We start from the raw sequence: 19,316 nt of genomic DNA on the forward strand, positions 1-19,316 counted from the left end.
ATTCAAAATGCTTAGGCTATAACTCCACATCGGTAAGTTTTACGGGAGAGCGATTTTGAAATTAATTTAATTGGGGTTAGATAGAACCATAGAATAGGCCTATTCAAAAACGAATCGAATATTAAATTGTTGGTATTCGATTCTTTTGAATAAATCGAATAATTTGATATTCGTAGGAACAATAAAAAGATATAATTAAGAATAGGAAATTATTCAATTCATTCAAAAATAGTGATGCATAGGGTAAATAATACCTGAGAAAATGATTTATTTACCCTGGGAATATTCCTCATTTAGTTTTTAGAATCATGGTAATTTATTTTTATTTTTCTCGCCGTTTTGTTTATCTAACTGACTTTACCACTCTACATATATTAAGCAATCATTTAAATCTAAATTTAGACATGTAAATGGCAAATCTAGGTGCAAAAATGATTTTGGTAAATATCATGCTACGTAAATATTTTGCCATTAATCCGATGGAAAGATGTTTGTATAAATCAAGCACTCTGTATACCACTCTACATAGATTAAGCAATCATTTAAATCTAAATTTAGACATACAAATGGCAAATCTAGGTGCAAAAATGAGTTTTGTAAATATCATGCTACGTAAATATTTTGCCATTAATCTGATGGAAAGGTGTTTGTATAAATCAAGCACTCTGTATATTAGCTGCAATATTCTCAATCCCCTCATCCATTGCAGCCTCAGAAAGAATATGGTCTGCTTTTGGAAAAACAAAGTAGATAAGGAAGACGGCATAATGAAAGAGTGAAAAAATTGGTTTAAATATGTTATAATCAACCTATACATGATGGCATTATTCCTCCATTAAAATGGGAACAACTAATGATGAAATACATATTTTCAAGTGAATTACCGATTCTGGGTGTCATCTCGAGTCTCATTTTTATATAAATAATTATATATATAAAGTCAATCAATTTTTGTAAAATGTTGTGATTAGTTTAAAGGAAAACGCCAATCAATTTTCTTTGTAAAAAATTTTCGATTGTTTTTTAAAAACAAAAAATACTTATTTTTCCCATTTTTTGAAAAATATTTTGTATCGAAATCACTTTTGACTTTTTTAGAATTTACGTTTTAATATAATTAATTTTTTTCGACTTTTAAAGAAAAATATATTTTGTTGAAAAATCATATTTTTAGAATTTACGTTTTAAAATCATTATTTTTTTTTTTTACTTTTAAGAAAATATTACTTTTATGTGATACGTGATATATAGCGCTTTTGCCCTCTAGCGTTGAAAGTTCAACAGAGCTACGCTAGGTTTTCCTCATTTCCATCTAATTGGAAACTAATTTAATTTGGGTATAAAAGTAAAAATATGAGGAGCCCTCCACACGTTTGTGGGCAAGCCGCACGTACTTGTAGGCGCAACATTTCGAAAAATATTACTTAAACCTCTAGGCTTATTAAAAAAGGAGTGGGGCAGAAAAAGAGCCTATACCCGAGAACTTCAGTATAATTTAATTACTTTAAGGGTGGGCGGTGGATCATTTTTAATTTGAAAATTTTACCATGTTAGTACTAGTTATAGTAAGGAAATTTTAAAAAGAATACTTCCAGAAAGAGTTGAATAATTGTTGATAGGAAACATTTAGATAATGATATGTGAGCAAAGAATTTCAAAGTACGTTTTCATTTGAGGTAACTTTTTTTGATGCGAAAAAGCTTTTTGATGGATTTTTTGCTGTTATTTAGTTTTATGAATTGTTTCATATTAATATTTAAATCCATTATATCTTTTATGGTTTTATAGTACCATAAGGATTTGTATTTTGTTTCCTTTATATGTGTACAACTATGCTATGGCATCATGAGCTAGATTATGATCGGAGTTCCTTATTATGTGGGCCAGGAACTGGATCCGGCGTTTTTTAAAAGTGATGTTAATCGGCGTGTGATTTGACTTTTCCCAAAGATTTGGGTTTGAGATAACTTCTTGGATAAAAAAAATGCCATTTATTATACGTAGACAATTATTTATAAAAGATTGTAGTCGTCTCATTTCTGTCTTATTTGCTTCCCAAATATCACCTCCATATAATAAAATAGGGACTATCGTAGAGTTGAATAACCTCAATCTTTAAATACCGAAATCTCTTTGGTTTTCCAAACTTTCATGTACTTATAGAAGGCACCCCTCGCCTTTTGTATTCTATCATCATTTCCTCTTTTCCACTGCCTTTGTTATCTAGTGTTATACCTAAGTACTTAATTGTATTTCCTCCAAATGTAAAATTATCTATCGGTGGAGCATTTGGGGAGGGGAGAATAACAGTTTTTTCGAAATTTATTTCAAGTCCAACTCTTTGACTTAGGATCTCTAGTAGGTATAACAAATTTTTGGTTTCATCTATACTCTTGGAGATTACAACAATGTCGTCAGCATATGATATTATTCTGTTGACAAAAGATATAGAATTATTAGATCCTAAATCTACCAGATCAGCCGTGAATTTATTCTAGAAACCAACAAAGAATATTTTAAAATGCAAGAAACAAATAACAAGTAAAGATTAAATATAGTTTAGGAGAACAAAGGACAAGTAAAGATTAAATATAGTTTAGGGGAGGGACATATTTGTGAGAAAAAGTAGATAGAGGATTAGGTTGGGAGCCAAGTAAGATGTAACCAATAGAAAATATAGGGAAAATTTACTATGGTCCAAGAACAAAATTGAGTTTTTTTCATACTAGAAAAGGTTTGGGCGGAACTGAAAAACTTAAAAGGGTAGGAAAAAAATTTTAAGATTATAGTTATTACAAGGAAAGTTTGTTGGGATGAGAAATATTACAGCAAATATGTAAATGAAGCCATACATGGAAATGTAGATAAATGTTGGAATCTTTTCATAAAAAGTCTTGCGGAATCATATGACAGACTGCTGCCAAATATAAACCCGGTATCAAGAAAAGAATGGATGTCAAGGGAAATCTTAGAAAAAATTAACCTACTAAGAACGAAGAACGGTTTTAACAGCGACCTATGGAAAAATATCCAAAGATTACTCCGAAATGATAGATGAATTTTTATTCCGAAAAAAGCTTTCGATATCGATAAAGATATTAAAGAAAACAGGACCTATGATGCATATAAAAAATTTAAATATTTTTGTCAACCTGGTAGTTTTAAGAAACGGTAAAGTAATCATAGATCAAGATGAACAAATAGCTGCATGGCTTGACTATTACATGATGTTCTTTGATTCAAGGAGAGCGACCCTGCCAGCTAGCTTAAGTACAATCCATGTCTCATCCCCATCTGGCTTTTCCATAAATGAAATGATTTTTTGTAAAATTTTTCCATTTTTTTTTTTACAAATCATTCTTAATTTTTTGTGACTTATTAAGAAATATTTTTGATGGATATATATTTAAACATTAATTAAAATATTTGAAACTTCAAGTCTAAAGTGTCAATATTATTAAAGTAAGTTTGATAAGTATATTTCAGAGTAAGTTCTATGGTTTTTTTTATTGTGAAGTTCATTGTTTTGTATTGACGTTCAATTTTTTTGTTACTGGGGATGGTTTTTGAACCAATTTATCTTATATTTTAATAATAAATATTTATTTCTATTTGGACTTATATTGTTTTTATTAATTGTATTATATATGTTAGCAGCAATGTGTTTTTTTCATATTTGAGCGTGTTTTTTTTTTAAATTTAAAAATCTGATAACCGGGAATGTATTTCATCATGTTATACCTACCCTATAAATTTCAGGCAATTTTGTTATAAACTTTTGAACTTAATATAATTTATATTAGTTTTACCATAGATTTTTTTATAAATGATTCAAAGATTAATGGCAAAATGGTCTACAATCCATAAGATAGGTATTCTTAAAAATGCTGGAATATATTTCTGGTAAAATCTGATTTTTAAATTTAAAATAACACGCTCAAAAAATGATCTAAAGTTGAAAAAATAACACTTTGCGGCTAACATATAAAAACAATATTTTGAGTGTATAACATCTTATTTTCTGGGAATTTTACACTACTAAAAGAATCAAATACGAATAATTCATTATTCAATTCATATTCATTTTTGGTTAGGCCTACCATAGAGTAAATCCATACACTTTTTAGAAGTTATACTATATAATATATATATATGTTAGTGTCAATGTATTTTACTCTTTCATAGTATATAGACTACCGGCCATAAATGATTGCCCTCCCCCCGTATTTTCTTAAAATAAGAAAAATAACAAACAATATGAGGTTTATCGAATTTATTTATAAGTTATTGCATAAAATTACAAAAAATAAAAGACATAAATTTACAAATCTGATAACCGGGAATGTATTTCATCATGTTATACCTACCCTATGAATTTCAGGCAATTTTGTTATAAACTTTAGAACTTAATATAATTTATATTAGTTTTACCATCGATTTTTTTATAAATGATTCAAGGATTAATGGCAAAATGGTCTACAATCCATAAGATAAGTATTCTTAAAAATGCTGGAATATATTTCTGGTAAAATCTGATTTTTAAATTTAAAATAACACGCTCAAAAAATGATCTAAAGTTGAAAAAATAACACTTTGCGGCGAACATTTAAAAACAATATTTTGAGTGTATAACATCTTATTTTCTGGGAATTTTACATTACTAAAAGAATCAAATACGAATAATTCATTATTCGATTCATATTCATTTTTGGTTAGGCCTACCATAGAGTAAATCCATACACTTTTTAGAAGTTATACTATATAATATATATATATATGTTAGTGTCAATGTATTTTACGCTTTCATAGTATATACACTACCGGCCATAAATGATTGCCCTCCCCCCGTATTTTCTTAACATTTTTCTTAAAATAAGAAAAATAACAAACAATATGAGGTTTATCGAATTTGTTTATAAGTTATTGCATAAAATTACAAAAAATAAAAGACATAACAATTATTTAAGATCAAATTTTGGTCTCAACAATATGACCACAAATATTCTTAATAATTGCTGCAAAAATTTTTGGTAATCTTTAGATGAGATTTTTTAAATATTTGGAAGTAATATTGTTCCATTCTCTCTGCAATACTTCCCAAAGGTGCGAATGAGAGGTTAGTGGGCTTTTTCGCGCTTGTCGATCAAGGTGATCCCATAAAAGTTCGATTGGATTGAGAGACTGGGATGGCCAAGTCATCAACTTGAGAATATCGTGTTGTTGTAGATTTTGTAAATAATCTTTGCATAGCCCGGATGTATGCTTTAGGTCATTATCTTGTGAAATAAAAAGTTATTCCCGATCAAACACTTTCCTGATGAAATCACATGGTCCTCAAGGATTTGCCTGTATCCCTCCTTGTTAAGGATTCCTTTAATTTTGACAATGTCTTCGTTTGCCCCGGCACCAAAGCACCCCCACACCATAACAGACCCTCCCCCGAGTTTGACTGTAGGAATTATGCAGTGATCGCTCATTCTATCTCCAGCTGAGCGGCGGATATATTGCCTTCTTTTAGAACCGAAGATTTCGAATTTTGACTCATCACTCCATAAGACGTGGTACCAGTTGGCAGTTGTCCAAAATTGATGTTTTCGTGCCCAGTCTAATCGCTGAGTTTATTTTTTTTGCTCAAGAATGGTTTTTTGACGGCTACCCTATCATAAAGTTCAAAGCTCCTAAGGCGTTTCACAGTTGTGACACTCATCGGGTTTTCCCGAGTCAGATTAATCTCCACAGCTATCTCTGAGGCGACAAGGCGTCGATTGCGTTTACTGATCCTTGCTATATACCTATTATCGCTTAAAGTCGTTTTGGCGGGGTCTTCCAGGTCTCTTTGGATTCGATATTGTATTATTGTTGCTTAATCTTTTAACCCATTAATGGTCAAGATTTTTCTAGTGGATAAAAATGCTCAATTTTTTCAAATTATATTGATTAATGCTCAAATATGATATTCTAAAAAAATCAGCCAAAAAAAATAATCCTAAATAGAAAATCTAGCCTGGTGCATATATGCACCGTTAACCATTAAGAGGTTAAAAAAGATAAAAATTATATAAAATACTATAAGATCAAAAAAACAACAAATATCTTTATTCTTTTTTTGTAATTTATAATAAAAACGAGAAAATGTTTATATATTATGAAAATCCTTGAAACATTTAATATGGAGTGCGATTTGACATGTTTGGCACATATATCTTGAGTGCGTATGGCAATATCTGCATCTTCGTCTTTTTCCATCTATAATTTTGGATAAATAATGTCCAGATGAATCAATAGGGTTTTCACATTGTAATGCAAACTGGCTGGCGTGACCTGTACTTGAATTTTTTTCAATTTTTACTGGCGTTCGAAGGAGGTAGTTAGTAACTTCTCGTCTAAATGCAAGCAAACTCTTCTTGTCATCTCGATTCACGAATTTCCAGATTTTCCATGAATTTACCAAAGCTACATCAATAAAATTGGTGAATATTGGCCACCACCATTTTTTTCCTCTTATTTTTATTCTATATGTAGATATTAGATTATCACATAGATCAACTCCACCCATGTGTTTGTTATAAGCAGTTACCATATTTGGCTGAGGAATTTTTATTTTAGAAGATATTTTCTTAGAATACCTTGAAACATTAGAAAGCAAAGAGATAGTGTGGCATGTCGATGCAACGGTCACCACCGAATTATCATTCCAACGAACTACAAATATTTCGTTTAATTTTTCAAACCTATAATCATAATATCCTCTTTCTTTTTTTGCTACAACCTTTATAGATTCAACTGGGCAATGCTCTATTCTATTGTTCCTCACAGTTCCAATTGCAAAATATCCCATTTGTTTTAAGTATGACAAGATTTTAAATGATGTAAAGAAATTATCAAAATATATTTTATGATAATTTGGTTTTTGCAATGCCTTTAATAATTTTATGATTACATTTCCACCTAATCCATATTCATATTTATTTTCGCTTTTTCCTTGATATATATCAAATGAGAATACGTAACCGTCGGAAGAGGCCAATATCCAAGACTTGTATCCGAATCTAATTGGTTTTCCTTTTATGAACATTTTGCAAGAATGTCTTCCTCGATATGGTATCATCTGTTCATCTATTGATAAATGATGTTTAAAAATTCCGAATTGCTGAAATTTATTATTCAATATATTAATGTAAGGCCTAACTTTATAAAATCTATCATGTATATCTATTTTAGTATTGTCTGCCAAATGGATATTATATTTCAAATTTCGAAATTGTAATTGGGTCATTGTATCCCGGATTATTGGAATAGAAATATCGCTGTCATTAGACCAGTACATTCTTTCTTGTGGGAGAGAATGATATCCAGTAAATAATAGAATTCCAATAAATCTCTGAATATCTTGGATGGTTATGCATATGTTAGGTCTATTCATTTGTTTAGCATAAATATTACTTTGTTCTACAATTAGGGAATATAAGTCTTCGTCGAAAATTAAACAAAATATATCTGATGGACTTTTACCATGTAAATCATTTTCAAGTTTTATTACATCTTCCTTTTCTCCATTGAAAGGGCTTGAAGAATATATTGCATCCGTTTTTCTCCATTTTAAATTGTGAGAAATTCGAGAATAGCTTCTTGTAGAATATGGTTCTGGAAGGTCGTCATCAACTGAATTATGAATCTCCAATTCTCCAGCTGTATCTGAAGGCAAAACTCCGACATTTGTTAAGTCATTTTCATCGAAATCTTCTTCATCACTAACTGCAGAGGGGTTTGGCGGAATTATAACCATATCTCTTTCTTCAATTGGTTCCTCTTCAAAAAGTTGAGCAAGCGCTTGTTCAATTGTTAGAAAACGTTTCATTAAAAAAATTTATTAAAAATTAAATATCTAGACAAATTATTTTCGTAGAATCTTGATTTTTTTATTAGTCATCTATTATTTTGATAATTTTGATTGAATTGACAAAACAGGTGCATAATATTTTATATAAATAAAATAAAATCTTCAGAAAGGAAGAGGCTAAAAATAATTTTAAACTTTTGAATATTTATGAACCTAATAATTTCATATAATTTGATCGGGATAAAAAATTATAATAGGAACAATATATGATTCGATTTAATCTCAGGGGAAAAAAATTTTTTTAAATTATTTTCAAAAGGTCTTTTTTGGGTATAAAATTTTTTTTAAAAATTCTTAAGGGGCTCGAGCCACCCACCCCTCCCCTTCCCACCCTTAGTGACGGTAGTGGTTTTAAGTATAATATAAAAAATTATAATTCATTATGTTAAATTTCATTTGTTTGAATTTTTTTAAATAATATATACTGCTAGATGGTTAACGGTGCATATATGCACCAGTCAACTTTATGTGGTTACCTACTAAAATATTAATTATTTAAAAATTCAAAAATGATTGATAAATATTGATATATCTATAAAGAATATATACACACTAGTTTTCATCGAAATAATTTTATAATATGCTCGTGAGATCACTTAGAAAATTTTGCATTTTAGACCTCATAAATTCGCAAAGTTTGAGGGTTTCTTAGGGGCATAAAAAAATATTTTTTTCATATTTTTCTTTTCCAGTTTTGAAGTACAATGTCTGAACTATATAAAAATCTTTTTTATTATTTTTAAAAAAAAACTACTATGTTAAAATAAGGTATATAGGAGGTGGTGCATATATGCACCGTTAACCAGTAACGGGTTAAGTAAACAATCGACTGTTCGTCGAGCTAGGGTTAATTCTCTGGCAATTCGGCGATTACTTTTACCACTTATGTATAAATTAATTATTTTGTATTTAGTTGGATTAGACATGTCTTTTCTTTTAATCATTTTGGTCGAATGTTCGTTAAAATATTTATAAAGACTGAAAGTTTCTTTAAACAATGATTTAAAACAAAAAAAAATCTAGGAATTTTTTTTAAAATGATTAAAAATAGGTATTAATAAGCAGATTAGAATGTGATTAATAACTTTCTTCCAAAAAACAATAAGCAACTTAAAATTGTTGGTGAAAAAAACTAATGAACCCTATTTTACCAAATTGGTAATTCTTGACATGTTATTTTCAAAGGCTAAAATTTCATAGAAATTCCGAGTTTTTTATTTCTAAACATGTATAGACATCTTAAATTAAATAATCAATTCGCTTTTACCCAAATAAGTTAAAAAGTTTTAAGTTATTAATTTTTTTATGTAAAAATGCAGGGTGGGCAGTCATTTATGGCCGGTAGTTTATATATATGTATATTTTATTATTAAAAATGATTAGCTCACTTACCTGCTCAACCCGTACCTCTCTCCAGAATAATTACACAATCACCTAGAAAAGACGACAATCATTGTCCTAATAAACTCAAGAAATCAGATAATAACAAAAAATTTGATCCTCAACCCTGCCCCATAACAAAAAGGAAAACCGTCATCAAATCCAAATCGGGCTTAAATTTGCGCAGTAGAGTTTCTGGATTATCTATTTCCTCCTTGAATCCTTCTAGAAAGAGTCGTTTTTCTAAAGATGATCTAGAAATTACTAGCGAGAGCTCATCTCATCTAAATGATTTTTCTAGCAAAGCTGGTATAAACACTAAAAATCAGGACATAATAGAACGCATAATGGGACGTTTGTCATATCAACAAATTGATTTCGAAAAAACGGAAGCTTTAAAAATTTTGTCGGAACAGGCATGAAATTAAGATCGAAAATAAAGCACGTCATTCATTTTTTTGCGTATCATGTTTAAATTGTGAATTTTATTTGGTTATATTTAGAAAGAATTTAAAACGAACACCGATATAATATGACCATTAAATTTGGATATATTTTTTATATTACTTTAGGAACGAAATTATTATAAAATATACTCTCTTTATAAAACAATAGAAACATTTAGATACACCCAGGTATTTATTTTTAAATATAATTTTTTCTCAAGCAAATATATTATTATTTTATAAGTCATTTTTAAATGCAATATTTATTATATTTCTCTCTTTCTTATAACTATATAAATATTCGCTATACGCAAATATTAGATATTAATGGCACATATATTAATTTAATTTAGGAAACCAATTATTTTAAATTATAATTTATTAAGATATAAAATCCTACGTTAGACATAATTACATTTTCTGAAATTTTCGTCGTATTATTTATAATATATTACAAATATGATTCTTTTGATCCACGTTATAATAATCTCGTAGAAATGTATTAAATTGAAAAATAAAATTAAATAGCTATAATCATAATTGAAAATTTTTTTGTTGTTCCTTTTCCCGCTTAATTTTGGCTAAATGTTTTATTTCCTGCCTCTTTTTATCGATTTCCAAAACCTCTTTAAGCATTTTTTGTCTGCGTTTCATCAATTTTTTCTCCTTTTCCATATCTTTCTCATTCATTTCAAATCGATCGCTATCACCATCAAATGTCGACGAAACTTCTGAATCTCTGTCCCCAGAATCAGTTTCAGGATAGGATTCTGTTGTTGCCAATTTTTTGTCCTTAGAGATTTTCTTACCGTCTTGGGGGTTTTCAATATTTAAACTCTCCTTTGGGGAAAAAAAATTTTTTTTTCAGTCGATGCATCCAAATTGTCAAAAGGTAAGAAAATAATATTGATTACTGCTTTATTAATAAAAAAAATTCAAAACCCGATCTGAACCGTTTTTTATCGATTGAGCACTAATTAATAAGAACAAAACTTAAAAAACTTTAGGATAATTAAAAGAAAAAAATATCTTAATTCAAAAAAAAAAATTAAATGGATATTTTAAGATAGGTCAGACAAAATATTATGTCAAAAATGTTTAATAAATGAATAGAAAAATCAAAATAAACTATTAGTTTTTTAATTCATTTTTTTTGTAAATGATAAATAAAATAAAACAAATCATTTTAATATATAAATTAGAGAATTCGTGATAATCAAATGGGCAAAAAAAGGAAGAATAGGAAAGAAATATATAATATTTTGAGGGTCTTTATTAATCATATATAGGCTGCTCAGCCCGGTAGAACTCTAGTATAAATACATTATAAATTAATGAATCAGTCATTTTTTTCAATTAATTAAACATAAATTTTAATTTAAAAAAAAACAACATTAAACCAAACCAGTAAAAATATTAATTTTACTTCTTTAAAAACTGAATCCGGTCAGATTTTGATTTTAACCACATTAAATAATAACTTACGTTTAAATTAAGGTATTTGATTATTCTTGCAATGGTATCACTTGGTCATTTTATTACGAATAGGCATAAAAAACGAGCTACTTTCAAAACGTATGTCATATCAAATGAAATTTTCTCTATCAGTTCTGGAGATATGAGAGTTTAAAATGTAAAAAGAACGCGTTGCTCATTTACAATATACATAAAAAAAAGAGATGACTTGAAATGTATTAATGATAAATACCTATATTTGGTGTCATTAGATAGCCTTTAAAGTATTCTATTTAAAACTAAAAAAATTAACTACCAATTCTAAAAAAGGTTAACAGTTAAAAATTTTTTTGAATATATATTTATATTGAGCAAGCTTTGTTGAAACTATTCCTGAGTGTATGTTCTTCTTCATCATATTCTATATTTGTAACGAACGAAAAATGTATGTTTAATATTATCTCTTGCAAACCTGACCTTTTTCTTAAGCGTTGTTCCTCCAATTATAGTTGTTAAATGGCTCGTTTTGAGCTGATTTTTAAAAACGACCAACTCAATATTTTATCCAGAAAAAAAAAGATTTAAAAAAAATTTCGTTGTATTATACGGCTGATTCATCATAAAAAAATAAGATATAATATTTTTAGTTCCAAAATTAAAATTTTTCTTGAAATAAATTAAAGGCGTTAAGAACATGTTTTAATGAATATTATATTATGCTTATAATTAATTCTTTACAAATTTGTTATAGTATGCGAGTATTGGTTGGATGGTTGCTTGGAAATCTGCCCAATAAAAATCTTGGGCTTCACCATGAATGAAAACGTTGTAATTCGCAGAGCATAGTAATATCAAGATATTCACTATCTTTTATAAATGAAGTGTTTTCGATTTTTTTCTATAAAAGATTTAATTCTACCAAATATAGGTCTTAATCATTTATATTATTTTTACATGTTTATTGCAAAATTGAGTGATAATTATTTTCTTTACATATAAAACTCTCACATCTCCCAAATAATTGAGCTTTAGCAATAAAATTTTGGCTGCAGTAATCATCACAACATAATTCTAATTTAATTTTTATTTTATTTGAAATACGTTGTATGAAACTATTCTGATTTCACCTGGAATGACTAGGCCATTTAATTTGAGAACCGCTAAATTATAAGAACTAGGATGTCATGGGTACCGATTATATTAATTGACAAATAGTAGTATGTTTTTGAAAAGGACTTCCATAATAAAAACACGCAAAGATAATAATATTTTTTAAAAATAAATAGATGACGCAAAAAATAGGTTATATATACCTCTGAAAAATTTCTAAAGGAGTGATCAAAAAATATGGTGAGTTTGTTCAAATCTTTCAAGTTATCGGGTGCTGTAAATATTTTGCAAACGTCTTTATATACACAGTTGATATCTTTGGAATTAAAAAAACCCCCTACAGAAGTAACGGGTTCCTTATTTTGATTCAGTAGCGACAAAATACGATTTTGAGTCTCGTTAGTGAGATTTGACGAATTTTTAACTACTTTCCGCTTTGATTTTTCTTCCCCCTTAAGAGCATCACCTGCGCGATGTACGTAGTATTTGCGATCTTTAATTTCCACGCGAGTAAGGGTGGGATTATAGGAATCGGAATCCGATGAATCGGTGTTTGACGCTTTGACCGAGGTGGAGGAAGATGGAGTTGTAGGCAATAATTTACGTTTCAGGGCTACAAAGAGTTCTTTCAAAGAAACAGGAGTTAAAGCCGCTCTAATTCTTTCTACGATCGTTTAAGAAATTAAAATATTGGAATATTGTAAGTAGAGGATAAAATCAAACATTTCGATATAAATATTGTTGTGGTCTAAACATTTAATAACGGTTTTTCTTTAATACTTTACAACTTCAAACTTAAATATATGAACCTAATGGAGGGTAAATGCCTAAAGAGATACACCTCCAGGTTGACAGTTCTCGCTACTAAATAAATAACATTGTCAAAAATTAAAAATTGAGATCCTGTATGGTGTGGGTCCTCGGATGTATTCCATCATGGTTGGAATACCTACTCTATAAATTTTAGACAATTTTGCCATAAACTTTTGAACTTAATTTAATTTATATTCCCGTTTCCATTACTTTTTATATAAATTATAAATGAATCAGAGGTTAAAGGCAAAATTGATTACAATTCATAAGATAGATCTTCTAAACCTACTAGAATATATTTCCAAAAATCTGATTTTTAAAATTAAAAAAAAAAGCTCTCTCAAAAAAGGATTCAAAGTTGAAAAAATAATACACGTAATAATTTGGCAAAATATTAATTTTTATAAGTGTAATATAGTGCAACCTAATTGAGCGTTTGCGTTTCATTGTGCAAAACGCAAACAATACGCGCCAATCGATTAGCGCTTATAAACATTTATAAAAACGCAAACTAGTTTGCTTTTTTTTGGAAAACTTTTAATTAGGTCGCATTATAATTATATTTTTTAAAATAATAATAGGCCCAAAAATATATCAATTGGCTACTGGCAATGTACTTGAATTGAACTCAATAAGATTTTAGCCAAAATTATTATTATGTAAGCCTCACCCTGGGTTAGCTGTTTTTAAAATCGAGCTGTTTAGCCACATTAGTCATGCCTTTACAGTCTCAGGGGGCTCAAATTTTTTAAACGTTTTAAAATTTAAAAATGACCTTTATAAATAAATTTCAGGGGCAAATTTTTCAGGACCCGAGCCCCTGTGCGCCTCCTCGCACCCCTAATTAGACTACTGGTTGGACTATAATCTATCAAACACCATGTAAATAAAGCAAATTGTACCACATAAGCAAATAAAGATAACAATATTTTACACAAATTAAATTACTATTTTTATTTAAATTTATGTATTTGTTAGCGGTAATGTGTTACTTTTCAACTTTAAATCATTTTTAGAGCTCGTTTTTTAAATTTAAAAGTGTGATTTTACGGAAATGTAGTCCATCATGTTAGGAATACCTACCCTATGAATTTCAGACATTTTTGCTATTAACTTAAGGACTTATTATTATTTATATTAGTTTTTCCATAGATTTTTTTAAATATAAATTATAAATGACCCAAAGGTTAACGGCATAATTATTTTCAATTTATAAGTTAGGTATTGCGGTAGAATCAGATTTTTAAATTTAAAAAAAAGCGATCAAAAATGATTTAAAGTAGAAAAAATAACATGTTGCCGGAAATATTACACTGCCGGTAACATATAATAAATATATAATTTTACTCGTGCTCTTGATGAATTAATAAACATAAAAAATTATTTAAAATGATTAAATATAATCTCACTTTTTGCCAAACTATGAATATATATGATAAAATTTTTTTTAAAAAAGTAAATAGTCTAGATAAATTGGGCAAAAATCTCTCTCAAATTAGATAGGTCTGACTTAATATTCTAATAAACTTGTATGCGAAAAGGTTCAAACAGGTTCAAAATGATTTTTTTCAGGTTTGACGATTATTCTTAGATTAAAATATAATCGATGTGATTTGTATTTAATAACTTAGCAAATTTATCCGTTTTTGCCAACTAGTAAAAAAGAGTAATTTTTATAAGGCGTTATATTATTTTAAATTACTTTACTTCTAGGCGATTTTTCAATTTTTTTCCAGGCATTTTTTGATACCATATCTTTGTCTACACCATCACCTCTGTCCGAGGTAATGAAGTCATCAGTGCTTAAATTTTGAAGATTTGTTTGTGAGCAAAATACATTGTACAAATTCAGGCATTCATTTGCTGTAACTATAAGTGGTAGACTAACATATGCTCCAAACTAAAATAATGTATGTAATAATATATATTAGCCCAAACTATGGCATCATCTTAATTTCATTTTATAATTATTACCATTTTTGCCTCTATTTTTTTAAATTTTAAACATATTTAAATGAATAAATTAAGATCATCTTAATTTAATTTCATGCAATTATATAACTCTTTTTACCTACATTTTTTATAAACATTAAATTAATAATATATTATATTTAAAAAAAACATACATAATATGTAAAACTATATTAAAATAAAAAGGCTTTTAAAAAATAAAATTCCTTGGGTTCTAATATAAGGACTCATATTATACCGCCAGTTCTTAGAAGAGATAACGATTGGTAAAAAAATATAGTATGTTAATTTAGAATATTTTTTTCTACGACTATATTAACCGATGAAATTATATTTTTTGGGAAATGATGAGACATGTGTGAAGTCCTAATTAAGGAATTAACTAAATAACAAGATAGATAAGTTAAACGATCTGGCCTAGAATGTTTTGTATTAGGGTCCTAGCAAGAGAAAGGCTAATAACTGAATTAACAACCATGTGTCTGCCTTGACTATATATACAATTAAAATAGTGTCTCCCTTTGGAATCAACCAATATTTTATACTTTTTGCATGTATGAGGTTGAACGATATATTCAAATCTGGTTGATATAGCCAAGAATTTTTTTTTTACTAAATTAACATTTTTTTAACCAATCGTTATCTCTAACCTTAGATATATGTCAAACAGAATTTAAATTTTTTATAAAAATATAGGAGGTATAAAAGAGCCTAGATTAGAACCCAAGGATTTTCATTTTTTAAAATAAAATATTTAAAATTACTTTGATAGTAATATTCATGTTTTGGGGACTTGTAGTCCCAATTCTGTTTTTAATAAATGAGCCCCTTTATATTTTTAATATAGTTTTACATATTATGCTATTTATTAATAGAAATATAATGCAAATATTTATGAATTTAATGTTTTTAAAAAAATATTTAAAAAAAAGCAAAATAAAAAAATTTAAGTGAATAAATAAGATTTTTAAAAAATCACTAAAGCAAGTAAGGATAAACTTTTAATTAGGTTGGAGCGTGAAGCTCTTTTTTTCTTTAGACTGTGTCCAAAACATCAAAATCAAACTTTCGAAACTTTAAAAATAAATAAATATGGTATTTAAATATAAAAATATCTCCAAAACATTATTCTAAAAAATTTCTATAAATTTCAAAAATTTAATATACAATTTCATTTTTTAAAACTTGCAAAAGTTTTGAAGCCTTTAATAGATTTGGACCATATTTAAATTAGAAATCTGTATATAGTATTAGTATATCAAAAATCAAAATAAACACAAGCTTTATTAAAATTCAAAGGCATTATTGCTATTCAAAAATTTGTGAAAATGAGATCTTTTTTTAAAAAAATTGATGATCCAATTTGATATTATTGGGTGAAATGTACATAACAGTTTTGTTTTTAGAATTTTTTATATTAAAAAAATATGGTTTTGCCAAAAATGTAACCAGTACATTATTTGTAGAATACCTATCATATAAATAAGCAATTTTGCTATGAAATCTGGTATTAAAAGAATTCTAAGCTGGAATATATTTTATGTGATCAGATTTTTAAGACACCAATTAAAAGTTGAAAAAAATTAGACATTGCCATAGAAATGCTAACTAACATATATTATTTAATTTATTATGTAATATGTTAAATAGAAATTAAGAAAACATAAAATTATTCAAAAATAATTTGATATTAAAAGATTACATAAAAAACATTTCAATTACTAACTTCAATTCTTGAACATTCTTTAACAATAAAATCCCAATTGAAAGGAATATATATTGATTTATCATTGGATGATAAATTAGCAGTAATTTGAATTTTGATGTCTTCTTTTAAAAGCTCATTACTTTTATCACTAAATAAGACTTTAATTTTTGGTTGATCTTTGGAGTCATTTTTTTCAATAACTAGCGTTTTTTTAATCTCTTGAAAAACTTGCAAATCTGAAATTTTTAAGAAAGGATTGAGTTTCTATATGCAAAATTTATCAAAAGATTAACCTGAATGAATAATATAGTTTATAATAACTAATTTTTATTTTTATCAATATTAATTTATTTTTTATATGTTTTTAAAATTATATACTAATATATTAAAATATCTTCAATTATTATTATATTAATATATAACAGGTTGTATGTTACCTTAAATCGTTTTAATAAAACATCATTGTTAAGCCGCTCTTTATACAAAGATAAAAAGTCTGTGATTAAAATAGTATATGTTGCATGATCATGATTATATTGAAAATATAAAGGAATAAAATTCTCAGACCCTACAAATAGTAACCGAATCCAATTTCTTTCCATATCTTATCTTAAATAGATTCAACATTTGGCAGAAATATAAACTATTGTGGCTGTCAGTCATATAAGAAATTAATGCTATCACTCATTCCATATGTCTAAAATTAACCCCGGTTGGAAATAAAAATAAGGATCTTAGTAGTTTGCATAATTAATTTGAAATAGTCTTCAGTACTCTACTGAGAGCTAGTCGAATCTGCCTCATGACAAATTTTTATGAAAGGACTTTAACATTAAAAGCAGGCTTCCCATTGGTATAAGATCAAACTTAGAACAAATATAAATAGTTTATATAAAACAATATATTATATTCTGATTTTAGGTTTTATAAATATAGTTTATTAAGGATGAATTTTTAAAATTATTAATTTTAATTATACAAATAATAATATTTGACAAATACACCAAAAAAAGTAGTGAGGAATTTTTTTTACCAGATGGTTTAAAACAAATAAAATGATCTTATTACACTTATATCTTTGCCTTTTAACCATTAAAATGTTATAATAATTTTTTTCATAATGGCCGCACTTGAATACAATTAAATTTTTTTTACAAAATCATATTTATAAATGAATAATTCGACATAAAAAACTATTATAATATTTAATCCATATTTATAAATTAATAATTTTACACATAATTTAGTTTCATAATTTTTTTACGATATGATTTTATTTTAAAATGTTTAATTTAGATTATATACCTTCATATATCACTAGTAATAGCTCTTATTCATTCAAAATTATTCCAAGAAATGAAATTATTCTTTGCTTATCTTATATAAAAATGAGATTCAAAATTATCATATTCTTTAATTATTTCCAGATGACAATATAATTCTGAAGCACTTTCAATTATACATCATATTTTATATATACATCATTTTTAATTTAATATCTAAATGGTATAATATTAAATTTATATCATTTTTAAGGGCTAAAATATGATAAAATAAAGAGGGAGAAAAAAAAATTCGATTTAAAAATAAGCACCAGATAAAAGATTTTGACTAAGATTTAATAACTAAAATGAATATTTTTTAAAATTATTTTATATAAAATATTCTTAAATAAGTCAAAGATATGATGACTTATATTTTATTATGTAAAAATATATAAGTGGCAGATTTTGAGAGAAATTTGCTGACGAAGGTAAAATTCTTCGTTAGGGTTCCCTGTGATCTGTCTCATTTTTTTCCCTATGGTTTTAATGAAATTGAGCTCACTTCCGAACATGCTTAAGGGAATGGTAACGATTGGTATGAACACTGTGTTGGTGTGGCCAGCATATTTGTTTTTAAGGACTTCTGTCTTTTTGATGGCAGAAAATGAGAGTTTGGACTTTCCTGCAAAATCGACACAAGCATATTCCCCGGTCAACGGGAAACCGTTAGTCCATGGAATGAGGGATATACTATTAGGGCATATGTTGTTTTCATTTGAAAGGTCCACTGGTTTGACGGTGGATGGGATATTAACCTTTTTGACGGCAGCTAGTAGAATGTTGTTGATTATGGATATATGGCGGGATTGTCGTCAGAGAACTAGCAATGCAAGCGATAAGGCATTCGATTCGATTTGATGGGTTAGCCAAAATTGATGCAAGTGGAGTGTACTACTTTATTAAAGTCAAGGCAAAAGGCCAGGGATAAACGTAGCTGTTTGCCAGTCATGAGGAGGCTAAGATTGGAACTGGGGATGGCTTCCAACTATTCACAGCCTGAGTTAGCATTTAATATTATGTTAGTGAGATTATCTTCAAAAGGCCTATTCTAAATTAGGTATTCACCAGGAGTAATCAAAGGATCAGTGTTGTTAAAATAGCGCGCTACAATAGCGCGCTACTTTTTTCAGTAGCGGTAGCTGTAGCGGGCTACTTTTTTCATAAAATAGCAATAGCGGTAGCTCGCTACTTTCAATTTTGCATGATAA

At 27.6% G+C, this 19,316-nt stretch overlaps 2 protein-coding genes across 3 annotated transcripts in view; one reads left to right on the plus strand and one right to left on the minus strand.

The window, feature by feature from the left end:
* Window positions 1-10,205, plus strand: part of LOC135928202 (uncharacterized) — a 25,875-nt gene extending 15,670 nt beyond the window's left edge. The window contains exon 7 of one of the 2 annotated variants that reach the window (XM_065464590.1): window positions 9,284-10,198. In XM_065464590.1, the coding sequence (XP_065320662.1) occupies window positions 9,284-9,702 (419 nt within the window). In that variant the 3' untranslated portion in view covers window positions 9,703-10,198. Of the gene's footprint in view, window positions 1-9,283 lie in introns of both variants that reach the window. The other variant, XM_065464589.1, reaches the window with a different exon arrangement.
* On the minus strand, window positions 10,167-17,396 carry LOC135928204 (uncharacterized). The gene is made up of 5 exons (XM_065464591.1): window positions 17,221-17,396; window positions 16,802-17,047; window positions 14,812-15,004; window positions 12,495-12,955; window positions 10,167-10,566 (listed from the first exon to the last, which is right to left on the minus strand). Exons 1-5 carry the CDS (start codon window positions 17,383-17,385, stop codon window positions 10,261-10,263), a joined length of 1,371 nt encoding a protein of 456 aa, XP_065320663.1. The 5' UTR covers window positions 17,386-17,396; the 3' UTR covers window positions 10,167-10,260.
* Window positions 17,397-19,316: the final 1,920 nt, after the last annotated feature.

The sequence above is a fragment of the Gordionus sp. m RMFG-2023 genome, chromosome 4 (assembly GCF_954871325.1).
Source record: "Gordionus sp. m RMFG-2023 chromosome 4, tfGorSpeb1-WG-v2, whole genome shotgun sequence".
Taxonomy (NCBI): domain Eukaryota; kingdom Metazoa; phylum Nematomorpha; class Gordioida; order Chordodea; family Parachordodidae; genus Gordionus; species Gordionus sp. m RMFG-2023.